Here is a 14,203-nt window from a genome sequence, read left to right as displayed (position 1 = left end):
TTTTTTTGAAAAGTTCGGCTCCTTCCTTGAACCTGGGCAATTAGCAAGTAAATTCTGGGTGATGGAAGGATATACTAACTGGACGATTTGCTATTCTTTAGGAAGGAAGGTGAGAATGAATGCAAGTAATTATTGTGCAGGCTCAGGGAATTATTGTGCGGGCTCAGGGACTTGAAAGAAAGGCTAGGGGTCCGACTAGCAAGACGAAGTCACAGGACTCAAAAACTTAACAAAACGACGGACACTTCTAGAAGCAGAGCTGGTCTCGAAAACTTGGATATGCAGAATTCCACGTGTGAAGGGGGAGGAAACGCAGGCCATCGGAGTTCCTTGGGATGAACATGCGGCCTAGCAATGCCACTACATAGCATGGACTTGAGAAAAGAAAGCCAACCTAGAGGCCATGCAGTCACTAGTGAGGCACCTGATTTCTTGTGCTCCCGGGCAAGGGGCGCAGTCGTTTGGTGCGACTCTAAGAGTCATGAACCCCCCCTCCGGGCAGGAATCGGATGATCGCGGAACATGGCAAGCCTTCTTTGGGTACTCCACCAGGCCAGTAACTGATGCTTCAAACAGAAAAGGATTTGGGGCCAGTGTCAGTAAAAGGTGGCTCACAATAAGAGAGCCCAATGTATGACACCAACTAAATGTAACAATGTCACAATTCTTCCCCCTCGCTGTAAAGTTAAAATTGCATCACAGAGTTGGAGTTTGGTTAGATTTTGGTCCAACAATATGGCAGTGGTGCAAGTCATCAAGAGGCAGTCAGGTGACTTGGAGTTTCTGTGTTTAAGCCGATTGAAAACTTACCATTTTTATTCTGCTCCTCCTCTCAGTGGCCCCATTTTATTCTGCTGAACATAGGCAAATGGTGGGCTGGGGTTACACATATAGGAAGAGTGCGAGGAAGTTCAAGGAGTCCAGCGGGTCTCCCTGCACTTTTGGCAATAAATGTAAATGTTAAAAAAAAGAATGCAGAGAAACGGAATTCGGTCAGTTTAAGTTCGACCAAATCACATATATCCCCAACTTCAACACAACATTAGGACTAGTGCATGCATGGTGCGACATCAGCTTAGAGCCAGGGGCGTCATTTCACCAAAATGCCAGGGGTAGTGGAAGTGACATCACATGACCCTTGACCCCCCTGATGACATCACAGGAAGTGATGTCATTATACCCCACCCCAAAGTGATATCACGGGAAGCGATGGAACACAACCTTTCACCCGTTGACAAAACAGGAAGTGGCATCACATAGCATTGTACACTACGAAAAATATGGTTACGATATCACCATAATGTGATGTACATTTCATGCAAGAATGGATCGCCATGTGTATCGTTAAGATCAGTGTGTATAGGCCCATATTACCAAATTACTGTGAATGCAAGCAGACATCCATGAACAAATGATAATGATGTGTTATTATATAGCACTTACGCTTAAGCGCTTTACATAGAACAAATATGCACCCAATATCATCCAACCTGTGTTGGTACCCATTTATCGACCCCAGAAGGATGAAAGGCTGAGTTGAGGCGTTTAAGAACAGACTAAATCAGTGACTCACCCCCTAAAGTGTGCCTGAAATAAACCTTTAATGAGTCTAGCATTTATTGTATAGAATTCACACTATTTGGTATTCCTATTCTTTCTTATTTAGGGTCAGTGCTGAAAGTGTTACATTTGTGGCACTCCTGTTCTTATTTTTCTTCTTTTTTTTAAAGGGCCTGAACAAGAAAGCCAGACACTCCACAACTAAAATAGCCAAATGGTGCTGGCCACAGCCCAGGAGATTGCAGTTCCCAAAACAAACAAAAAAGAGAGTTTTTTTTGTTAGAGGTCGCAAGTGAGAGCTCAGAGGTCGCAGTTGCAACCTCTGGCGACCCCCTAAATGACGTCCCTGCTTAGAGCAGTGCTATTCAAGTGTTTTTATGCCAAGCCCCCCCTTGAGTAAAAATGTTGCCAAGGCCCCTCTCGAGTAGAAATATTGCTGCTGCCCCACCCCCCCAGATATCATTTCTGCTTCTATTTTCTATTACAATAAGTCACAGTACTCCCTTTTGGAAGAGCCACACGCAACACCTGGATAGCCTTTTGCCCAGCCTCACAATTTGAAGACCACGGACTTAGGTCAAGCCATGCCAAAGGCTTTAGTAATCATGCCGTTGATGGAGTCTAGATTTGCAGCCGCTTAAATTCAGCTAAAATGGCCGCAGGCGAATCAGTTTATGACGCCATTCAGCGTGGAGCTGTAGGGGGAGAGTGAAACTGTGGCTTTACAAAGAGGGAATCTCTAAAGCGTACGTGAGGTGGTGGCATGCTACAAATGGAACCGGAGCATTGGCAAGGCACACACCAGAGCTGGCCGATATGCCACTCTTACAAGATTAGGGCAAAAAGAAGGAAGAATGACCAGGTCTTGGCAAAGTGCTTTTGCCCTGAAAGACACAAAGATCAGTTGGACTGGGAAACCAAAATAACGTGTGAAAAACTCACAGAAACCATAAAGCATAGGCTAAAAGATGGGGCAAAGCCTGACAAAGCCTCCGGCGGAGGAAGGATAGCTCAGGGGCAATGCGTTTGTCTTGGAAGCAAGACAATGCAGCACCACAAAGGTTTGAATCCCAATCCTGCGCTTAGAAACCACTTGTTGGTATTAATTGTGTTATAAAAAAAATATATATATAATAATTCTCGTAATAGACCCTAGTGGGAACAACCTCACCGGCAAGAAGAGGTGGGTTACTATTAAATATGAAGGACTCACTGGGTCCACTGACCAGCAGGTAGGTGAAATGCTGATAATCTGGACAGAAATAGTAGTAGGGTAGACATGAAGGGCACCGCAATCAGAAGGGGTGGAGAGATCAAGGGAAAAAGGATTGGCAATGCCAAGAGCTGTTGCTAGGTATGGGATAAGCAACAGGCACTGCCATAGTAATATTAACTGGCCATCAGTGGTAGCAGCTGTAACACAGTGTGAGTGCCCTGGAATATAGTAGCAAGTCCTGGCAAATGCCTAATATTTACACACAACTGTTTGCATTGCCAATGCAGGTTTTAAACCGGCCTTCAGGGAAGGACTTGCATAGTGCTTGTAAATGGACCGGCGGAAATTAGACCTGGGTAAGTCATTTTTGTTTAGCGCGTTTATATCTCCTACTAAGTCATTCACTCTCAGAAGACTACTTTGAAAAAACACTGGCTGGCACTTTGAACACAAAGTATGATGGTATGGCTTAATAAAGATGGCTCTAAGCAGGGGTGTTGCTAGGTCTGGAAAAGATCTGGGGCTACACTAATGTCAGATCTGTCGAGACTCAAGGCTAGCTAGTCTTTTGGTTGTAGATCCTGAGCTTCTATCCGGGGCTACAACCAAAAGACCCGAGGCTATAGCCCCCTCATGTCCCCCCACCCCCCACGCATCGCCTCTGGCTCTAAGAGATCCCAGGAAGATGGGTTTTGGGTGGTGGAGGGGGAGAAAGTGGATGGGAATGGCCATGGGCAGTCAATGGATGGGCAAATAACCACACCACCTGTGGTGTCCCGCCTCCGGTCACTGGGGCTGGCCACAGATGCCGTCGGGATCACCCGACACAGCAGGAACGCTGGGGGCAACCAGCGGATCAAATGTAGCGGGGCACCCTACGGCACCCGGGTCACCGGGCGCAGTCTTCACAGTATGGGGGATCACCCCCAAGTTACCAGCAGTCACGGCTCCGAGGGCACTCGGGCCGCGCTGCAAACCAGGCCACGTGGTCACCAGGCGAGACACAAAGACACAGACACGAGTTGCCGCTTCCTGGGGCTCTGCTGCACTGATTTGTGCGTGCCAGCAGATCCCCTTTTATTGCAGAGGCGTCATGATGAGGTCATGACGCTCTCTGCCAAAAGAACTAGACCAACACACAACATCCCTCCTTTATTATAACCAAACAAATTTAACCCCACTGCAAACGGAACCTTCTACAGGGTTACACAGGGTGCATTCTAGTCCGCGCACCCACAGTGCCCCTGCATCATCACAGCACACATGGGGTGCATTGCAGTCCAAGCACCACCTAATAGCTACTAAAACTTAAACATTTAACACTGCCAACAAATGGGTGTGTTCCAGTCCACACCCCACGGGGCCTGACGGTAGACTCTTTGAGTTCAGAAGATCCCGGGATCGAACTGGCCGCTGGCGGTGCTGCAGGACAAAAAGAATATATTTTCTTCATATTCCTCCTCTCCCATATCATACGGTACTTCTCTGGGACCCTCCGCCACCTGGACCGCCACCACTTTGGGGGTCTTTCTCCCCTTTGACTCGTTCCCCCCCCCCCCGACGTCCCTGCCATGCTGGTTGGAGCTGGGGCGAGGCACACCCCTGCAAAGTGATCGTCTTTCCCGCACCTTCCACAGATGTGTCCTATCGCCGGGCAGTCCTGCGGGTGTGGAAGGTCCCACCCGCACTGATGGCATATTGTGGCATTGGGGTCTCTCCTCGGCCAGTCTCCCCTCCTCATCAATCTTCCTCCTGGCCATTTGCCGACAGCTGCCACCTCCTCGATCTTTACTCGCTGCATGGGGGCCTCCAACTTGAGGTGGTGTCTGGAGGAGTCCATCACCGAGGCCCGCACCTCCGCCAGTTCCTGGGCCCGGCCGAGGTCCAGTATTCGATCAAGGGTAAGCGTCGGGTCCCTCAAGACTTGTTTGCGTAGCTTCAAGGAGCTGGATCCGTAAATGATCTGTGCTCGGATCTCATCCCCCTCGAAGTTTCCCAGGTCGCAGGACAGTGCAATGCCCCGAAGCTTCCCATGGAACGCATCAAGGCTCTCCCCTTCCTCCTGTTTCGCACACCTCATCCGGAATCGTTCCTAGTTCCTGTTGACTATGGGACGAAAATACTCATTCAGGGCTACAATGGCTGCACCGTATGACTGATCTCTGGGCCTTAATGTCTTAAATATCCTCTGAACAGCCAGTCCGGCGGAGTACAGGAGTGCTGGGCATTTCGCTGCATCCTTGATCTCCATTGCCTCGAAGTACAGCTCTAGGTTTTCTACCCAGGCCATCCACCGGGGCCCCAAACTGGCAGGCGAACCCATTGTGTCAAAGTGGGGCAGTGGCGCGAGCTGCCCTCGACAAATGCCCTCATTGTCATCCTCCGCCATGACGAACACTGGGCCGGATGCTTACTGTGGCTGCTGCTGGTAGATGATGTGGACTTGTTAAGTGAGAGCGCCATCGGCGCCCTGACTCCTCGTGGGGAGGCCTTTCGTCTGTTTGCCCGTGCCCTGTGGGTGGCCAGTACCTCCTGGCATATTAATGATGGCAGGGGTGTCCAGATGGGAGAGCCCGTCAGGGCCTACAGTGGGCTAAACCCACACGTTCCTGCCGCTATAGGCCCTTCCCCTTGGCACTCCCTGTTATTTGGCATCAAAATGTCCCAGCGTGTCCCTCCCAGCGGGCGCATGAGCACTCCAAATGGAGCCGCTACCCCTGGGGTGGCAGGTCGACACAGGCACCAAGATGTATTATTTGGGACCTCCTTGTGCCACTGCGGTTGTTCTGTTGGCCACTCACCAGTGTTCAGGGCCTCTGAATCCTGTGCCTGTGCTGGGCTGGCTGCCTGGCCGTTCTTTCTCCAGTCACCACTGTCCAGCAGGCCTCGCCCCCCTTCTTTGTGCCGCGTCGACGGGGTAGCTGCAGGGCGTCACTACCCTGGGTTCCACATACCTGGTAATGATTCTCCAGGTGGCACCCCCGGCCGGGACACAGTGCAAATATATTATTATTGAAAATTTTCACCGGGCGGCCCAGGTCTTGCCAGGGACGTCTGCTGCCGTGTGTGTGGCATTCCCTGCCGCTCCCCGGCATGCGGGAGTACAGTGGAAGGTAGGCCCCTCTGCTGCGGGTCTCTTCCTTGGGCCTTCGTTAATGACGGGGGCACGCGAGGACCACACACCTCACCCACTGCGAGCTTACCCAAGCTCCGCCCCCTTTTGGCATTGGGCCGCCGCTGGGCCACACCCCTTTTCTTTGTTCGGGGGTTGCTAGGGCCACGCCCCTATTTCAGGGCAATCTCCGGTGTCCTTCCCGCGCAGGGATTCTTACGGCCGGTCTTTAGTTATCTTTTCCTTCCGCCAGGGCCAAGGCTGCGTGGAGAACGCCACTGCTTTTCTCAGGAATGCGTTGGTCCACCTCTGCTGCGGGCACCAGGTGACCTGTGCCGCTCGACAGTGCCATGTCCCTGGGCCACCCGCCATGCGGATAGCACCCACGTGCTTTTTCTCCACGGCCGTCGACTGCGGCCGCGTGCGCGGGTCCTTTCAACCGCCAGCCGCGAATGCCAGCAGGCGGGCACGACTTCCTCGTCGCCAATGTGGTGGCCCGCCTCCGGTCACCGGGGCGGGCCACAGATGCCGTTCGGATCACCCGACACGGCAGGAACGCTGGGGGCAACCACCGGATCAAATGTAGGGGGCACCCTACGGCGCCCGGGTCACCGGGCGCAGTCTTCACAGTGGGGGGGGATCACCCCCAAGTTACCAGCAGTCGCGGCTCCGAGGGCACTCGGGCCGTGCTGCAAACCAGGCCACGATCACGTGGTCACCAGGCGAGACACAAAGACACAGACACGAGTTGCCGCTTCCTGGGGCTCTGCTGCACTGATCTGTGCGTGCCAGCAGAGCCCCTTTTATTGCAGAGGCGTCATGACGAGGTCATGACGCTCTCTGACAAAAGAACTAGACCAACACACAACACCACCTACAAGTTCTGTATCCCTCCTCATATTCCATTTCCCCCTAGCTGTACTCTAATGCACTAGTTTTGGCTTATAGGCGGTGCTTCATCGCCACCCAATAGCCAAACTAAAAACTAACCTAGTCACAGATAACTGTACTAAGAAGATTAGTGTGACTTTGTGGGGCAAGTGCTATGAAGTAAAAAGTGCCCACTGTGTTATGCACTATTTGGGGTGCACCTAGTGGATTAAGGTGTGGACAAGGTGTTGCTTAGAATTGTAAAAGGTGCAGGTAAGCATACAGAGCAGCTGGGAAACCGCACAAGCAACGCGTGAAACATGGAGGACTCACATGGAAGTCAAGATGGAAAAGCGATGGCGAGTGCCAGAAGGGGGTCAAGTGTCATAGCCGAAATCAGTGGCACATGAAGAAACCAGAAAGTTGGGGGCCTCATGAAGGACAGGCAACTGACCGATAGGGCACCCCTCGAGCAAGAAAATTGGCCAGGCAGCCAGGGTTAGCGTTAAGAGAAAACAGCTGAAAGAAAGCAACCAGCACTTTGCATGTGGTTAAGCACTATATGGAGAACCACTATGGGCCTCATTACGGGTCGGGCGGTCCGGAATTAACATTGGCGGTAAACCCGCCGCCACTATTATTTTCAGACCGCCCGATCCTGAGTCCTGCACGTGGGAGGTGGCGTTCCCGCCAGGTCTGACCTGGCGGGTTTAACACCACCCGCCTGCAGGCGGACATGGTAACACCGGCACCATCATGAGATGGTGCCGGTGTTTCCACTTCCCCATTCCCATTGAGTCCAATTGGACTCAATGGGAATGGGGATTTACCAAATTCTGCGTCCGGAATTCCTGGGACACCAGGGCTGTAATGCCCTGGTAATTCCGGGAGTCACGGAGGCGGAATGGTAATACGAGTCCGGCGGTAACCGAGCCGGAAAAACCGGCTGGTTGCCGCCGCACTCGTAATGAGGCCCTATGTTTACTGTGTTAGACGTGTCATGTGTCGCTTAGTGACGGCCAATCACATAAACCTCCAAGATAAAGAATGCAGACCAAACACACATAGCATTATTTCCCTTGCCAAGAAACTATCTTAAGAGTGTATGGGAACGTATTTCATCCTCTCACCACAGAACATGACGGCTACCAACCGAAAAGCACACACATGCTCAGCGAAGCATGCTAACCGAACTGAAGCACATCACTGCTCGCTTGCACTTTCCCCGCTCAGTCCTACGAACTCACGCCCATCCCACACCCTTTCCTTTTCAGAGCCGCCAGAGCGCCAGGGGACCAGTCGCTGGTGATAGTGCACGGTGCAAATGTCCTTTAACATTAACCAAGGCACTAGCCACTAATCCTAACGTAGTCAACTTGGAGGCAACACATGCACTAATAGTTTACGGCATGATAATTCAGAACGCAGCTGGGATGCGCGATTGAAGCGACCATAGACTAGTCACAGAAGCAGAAATGCACGTGATCCCTGTGTGAGAGGCACACCCGAGGCATTCATGTTAAGGACCAGGTAATGTCATTGTTGGAAGTTTTGGCGGGAAGTAATCCACAGAGTCCCAGTGTAGCCCAGGGCCTACAGTGAATACTGCCGCTGATGCCTTCCATTGCAATGGACGTGAAAGTAAGACGCAGCCATCTGGCGGGCTCGCGACCTGTCGCCGATTGGTTCCCTGGCTTCTGCAGGAAGGGTACTCTTAGTGGGACTGTCAGACGGTGGCGTTTCTGGCTCGACACAGGGAATGGACCAGCTACGGTCTTGGCAAGCGCATACTCTGCCCAGCCATGCAGCGTTTTGCCCAATGCCTCTACTTTGAAGGTTGAATGATGATAACTTGTGATGTGTTGGCGGTTGAGCAGCAGCAAAAGTTGCATCTGCTTCCTTAGTGCACCTTAAGTAATATTCTATGGGACTGGAAGAGGGTCTCACCAACGGACTACACCAAACTAATCACCACCATGTCCTTTGCCAAACATCCATTGCTTGTCACCAGCAGACTATACCAGCCCCACAACCACCACCAGGTCCTTTGCCAAATATCCATTGTCACCATCGGACTACACCAACCCCACCATCTCCAGGTCTTTTGCCAAACATCCAATGCTTATCAACAGCAGACTATACCAACCCCACAACCACCACCAGGGCCTTTGCCAAATATCCATTGTCACCATCGGACTACACCAACCCCACCACCTCCAGGTCTTTTGCCAAACATCCAATGCTTATCACCAGTAGACTATACCAACCCCACAACCACCACCAGCTCCTTTGCCAAATATCCATTGTCACCACCGGACTACACCAACCCCACCACCACCAGGTTATTTGCCAAACATCCAATGCTTGTCACCATCGGACTATACCAACCTCACAATCACCACCAGGTCCTTTGCCAAACATTCAATGCTCATCACCAGCAGCCTATACCAACTCCACAACCACCACTAGGTCCTTGGCCAAACACCCATTGCTTGTCACCAGCTAACTATATCAATCTCAACCACCAGATCCTTTGCCAAACATCCAATGTTTGTCACCAGTAGACTATACCAACCCTACAACCACCACCAGCTCCTTTGCCAAATATCCATTGTCACCATCGGACTACACCAACCCCACCACCTCCAGGTCCTTTGCCAAACATCCAATGCTTGTCACCAGCAGACTATACCAACCCCACAACCACCACCAGGTCCTTTGCCAAATATCCATTGTTGTCACCATCGGACTACACCAACCCCGCCACCCCCAGGTCCTTTACCAAATATCCAATGCTTGTCAACAGCAGACTATACCAATCTCAAAACCACCACCAGGTTATTTGCCAAACATCCAATGCTTGTCACCATCGGACTATACCAACCCCACAATCACCACCAGGTCCTTTGCCAAACATTCAATACTCGTCACCAGCAGCCTATACCAACTCCACAACCACCACCAGGTCCTTGGCCAAACACCCATTGCTTTTCACCAGCTAAGTATATCAATCTCAACCACCAGATCCTTTGCCAAACATCCAATGTTTGTCACCAGTAGACTATACCAACCCTACAACCACCTCCAGGTCCTGTGCCAAACATCTAATGCTTGTCACCAGAGGAGTATACTAACCCTACCCTACAACCACCACCATTCCTTTGCCAAACATTCAATGATTGTAACCAACAGACTATACCAACCCTACAAACACCATCATGTCCTTTGCTAAACCTCCAATGCTTGTCACCAATGTCCTATACCAACCCCCCACACACCACCAGGTCCTTTGCCAAACATCCATTGCTTGTCACCAGCTGACTATATCAGTCTCTACCACCAGGTCATTTGCCAAACATTTAATACTTGTCACCAGCAGACTATACCAACCCCAGAGCCACCATCAGGTCCTTTGCCAGACATCCAATGATTGTCACCAGCAGACTATACCAACCCCAGAGCCACCATCAGGTCCTTTGCCAGATATCCAATGCTTATCACCAGTGGACTATACCAACCCCAGAGCCACCATCAGGTCCTTTGCCAGACATCCAATGCTTGTCACCAGTGGACTATACCAACCCCACAGCCACCATCAGGTCCTTTGCCAAATATGCCAATGCTTGCTACCATTAGACTATACCAACCCCACCACCACAAGGTACTTTACCAAATATCCATTTATTGTCACCAGCGGATTATACCAACCCCACCACCAGATCCTTTACTAAACATCCCTTGCTTGTCACCAGTGGACTATATCAACCCCACCACCACCAGGTCCTTTGTCAAACATCCAATGCTTGCTACCAGCAGACTATACCAACCTCACCACCACAAGGTACTTTGCCAAATATCCATTTACTGTCACCAGTGGACTATACCAACCCCACCACCAGATCATTTACCGAACATCCCTTGCTTATCACCAGTGGACCATATCAACCCCACCACCAGGTTATTTGCCATAAATCAAATTCTTGCCATCAGCTGACTACACCAACCCCACCACCAGATCCTTTGCCAAACATCAAATGCTTGCCACCAGCGGACCATACCATCCCCACCAGGTCCAATGCTTTTTAATTCTTTTGTAAGGCAATTGACTCCAGGACTGCCCAGACTCTGTTACCCATGTTTCCTCTAGGGACCCAGCAGATGGCCAGCAAGAAAAATAACATTTTCCAGTTAATTTGGAAGGGCTGTAGGGTTGTGCCCATGCATAATCTGAACACCCCTGCCGCTGTGATCAGCAAAGGTAATGTATGATTCCTCCACTACCAACAACATACACAACATAGTCTGACAGCACGAGCAAACATTAAGACAGTGGACAGTTGGTCAGCCGGGATGCAAAGCGTGTGGACACACTGAGCTTACATGCGTACATGTGTGTAGAGTTCCCCCATCACCCACTGGCAACGTGTTCCAATAAGGGTGTGGGCACGCGTGCTTCTTCATATCGGAGCAACACATTTACAAATACATGTTAACAGTCAATGAAAAAGCTCAAATTTGAATTTCAGCTAAATAACCCCAAAAATATATGAATGAAATCAACAACCAGGTGACCAATTCAAAGAGTAACCTCTTAAATGAAGGCTGACAATATCAAGAAAAACACACAGGTGTGTGAGGCAATTTAGAACTTGTGCATATTTGGATGGAATACATTATCCAACAGCGGGGCACATCGTGTTTTAGATTTCTTCAGAAGGGGAAACGTGCTAGAGTCGGGCGTTTGAGTCCAGTTTCAGCTGATGTGGTGGTTGCAGGAATACATGGCAGAACCCGCCCTTGTCTGCATGGACATTCCAAAGCCAGCTGCAACTGGTCGCATATCTCCCACAAAAAGGGAGAGAGTTCTAGCAGGAGGCTACATTCATAACAAAAATACAGCCAGGTGAAGATCTCCTCCATCTTCTAACAAGCCTAAGAGCCTTCAGTAGATCCCATTCCAGAACAGTAACTGCAGAGACATCTCCAGCCCTTTCCCTGATGCAGGGTTGGGTTTTCTGTGTGCAGGATAGAGCAGCTCTCAGTACAGTTCCTAGATGACTCCATGTCACCAGAGACACCATACTCAACTCCTGTGCTTTGCTTTTACTTTCGTGCATTCCATTCAAAACGAGGGGACCCAAAACTACAACTACTAGAATGCGGCTCACGGGGAAACGAACGCCCAATAGAGGAGGCACGGAGTGCAGTTACACGAAGGGATCTGGTAGAGGCGCAATACCGCAGGATCATTTGGCGGGGGGCTAAAACGCATTGGGTTTAGAGCCTCAAGTCTATGCTTTATGAACACACCAAGTTATCTGGCACCTTAATTTAAAAATCCCACCATCAATGGTAGCCGGATATGAATCCACATTCTATATACACCCGTTCCTAAAAGAAATGCAACGCTCTACACATATGAAACTAAATACGACGATAACACACTGTACAGTAGACCTCCATTGCAAGCAAAGCCTTGGTCTAAAATACAGGAGATAAAAACACACTCTGCCCTCGGTCCAGATCCCCAAATGTCATCTTAATTTTACACTACAGCTGTTCCTGCAGGAATTAAGTGCCAAGTCGAAAGCAGCGGGGGATCAGGTTTGCACGGGGGGGAGTGCGTGCCACCCCCCGACCGCTTCACCCCCGAGTGCCCCTCCATGCTCTGCAAACCTTCAAGCTCCAGGAGACCGGAGTACCCCGAAGCCGCCCCCCGGCCCCTCCCGCGCCTTTAGAGGCAGCCTCGGGGACTTGGCATAACCCATCGCACTCACTGGGCTGCAGAAGGCGGCGGGAGTCCGTCTAACCTGTCCACTGGTCCCATGGCGAGATCTCACGTGGCTGTGGACGGCACGCACAGCCCCTCGGGAGGGAGGGAGGGCAGAGAAAGCAAAAGTGGTCTTCTCTCAACTCACATCCACTGGACTCCAATATACCCAGTCCCACACACCTGTGTAAAGCTGCAGCTGTACTTTTGGGATTTAGCAATAAACACTTGCAAAAAAAATCCCTTCAGAAATAAGATTTTACACCGGACTCAACACAGCACATCAAATTTTTTGTGCAAGCTACAAATGCACGTGTGTGTTGCCAAAACAAGCCTTTCAAACAAATAAATACAGCACTGAATTGCTACTCGCCTCCGGGTAACTTCTGTGCGTCTCCCAGGTTTCCTGCAAAATTCCAACAGAAAAGCAGGCAGAGCAGCCTGGAAACCCCGCTTGCACCCATGCCAAAGCCGTGCTGTGGCAGCCGGTGATGCTGGAATACAATCACGGGAGGTCCTGCAGCTGCAGCGCTGGGAACTGCTCTCCCAGTCACAGAGGCTGCAACTTTGACAGGAGTGGACTTCGCGAGGGGGCGGGGCCCGGTGACGTCACGGGCAGCCCCGGGCACGGGGTCCTCATTAGCATAGAAGTGCCGCTACCCTCGGATCCCCTGGTTTGGGCGCATGCAGCGCTGCTCGGCTCGTGGAAACAGCATGGAGGGACTTTGGGCTGTTCCCCCAATTATAAAAACGTGAAAGGACGTAAGGCAGTTGCTCCCCGTTAGGACCGACACGAGGATCTGGCAGCTATCGGAAGGGACATTACGTGTGCGCTGCATTATGCCAACCAGAATTAGTCGACTCCAGTTGAAAAAAGTCAGGCAAGGAGACATTTAGCCAACTTCAGAAACTCGTTCTCTTGGATGTTCATGTAATGCAAACCCATTTGAACCGCATTAACTGCAATAGCGCCCCATTTTCTTTGCTCTAAAGAACTACTACACACCCTGGCTGGTTGCAGGGATTGTGTGTAGCAAATCACAGGCGATGGTTACTGATAAATTAAAAACGCGTTTAAGAAGTACAATATAAGATCCTAGTATAATATGCAAAGAAATGTGAGACACATATAACCATCTCCCTATTGGGCCACAACACCCTTACTATATTGAAGGCTTGCGCATTTTTAGTATATACCGCATTGACGCACCAGACTTTGTGAAAATCACAAGCATTCAATACAAAACTCTACATCGGAAGCTTGTGACGTCAGACTGTGCCATAGTTAACTGCATTCAAAGTGCCCCCAAAGAAGAAGGGGACGGAGCAAATTGAAAGAGTGGGTGCACATGTGAACTCCTAAGGCGGGTGTTATGGCCCTGTGACACGGCACACTCCAGCCAGGGACTTCCTCCACTGACAATGAATGTGGCGCACAATAGAAACGCCTTTCTATTTGTACCCTGGGTTCTTTCTTGACAAGGCCATCAACCCGTCTCACACCCACCTTAACAAAGACCCCGTGTGGCAATGGACCATGAACCAGGCCGGTGTGTAAGAATGAAATATTTATACATTTTATGGTTCAATAAAAATCAGAGCAAAATCAAGAAACAGTGCAGCAGCCACCACTGTTGTGGCAATACAATTGCAAAACAAAAAGGTGATGGCTGGA

General features: G+C 50.5%; 1 protein-coding gene across 1 annotated transcript in view; it reads right to left on the bottom strand.

Moving 5' to 3' along the window:
- ABI3BP (ABI family member 3 binding protein) overlaps positions 1-13,160 on the bottom strand; it is a 1,926,231-nt gene extending 1,913,071 nt beyond the window's left edge. The window contains exon 1 of the mRNA XM_069637268.1: positions 12,902-13,160. Coding sequence (XP_069493369.1) covers positions 12,902-12,992 — 91 coding nt within the window. The 5' untranslated portion in view covers positions 12,993-13,160. The remainder of the gene's footprint in view (positions 1-12,901) is intronic.
- Positions 13,161-14,203: the final 1,043 nt, after the last annotated feature.

This window comes from Ambystoma mexicanum, chromosome 7p, assembly GCF_040938575.1.
Source record: "Ambystoma mexicanum isolate Mex_15411 chromosome 7p, UKY_AmexF1_1, whole genome shotgun sequence".
In the NCBI taxonomy this organism is placed as follows: Eukaryota; Metazoa; Chordata; class Amphibia; order Caudata; family Ambystomatidae; genus Ambystoma; species Ambystoma mexicanum.
Note: the sequence above shows the minus strand (reverse complement) of the source record. Positions and strands in the feature narration are given on the sequence as shown.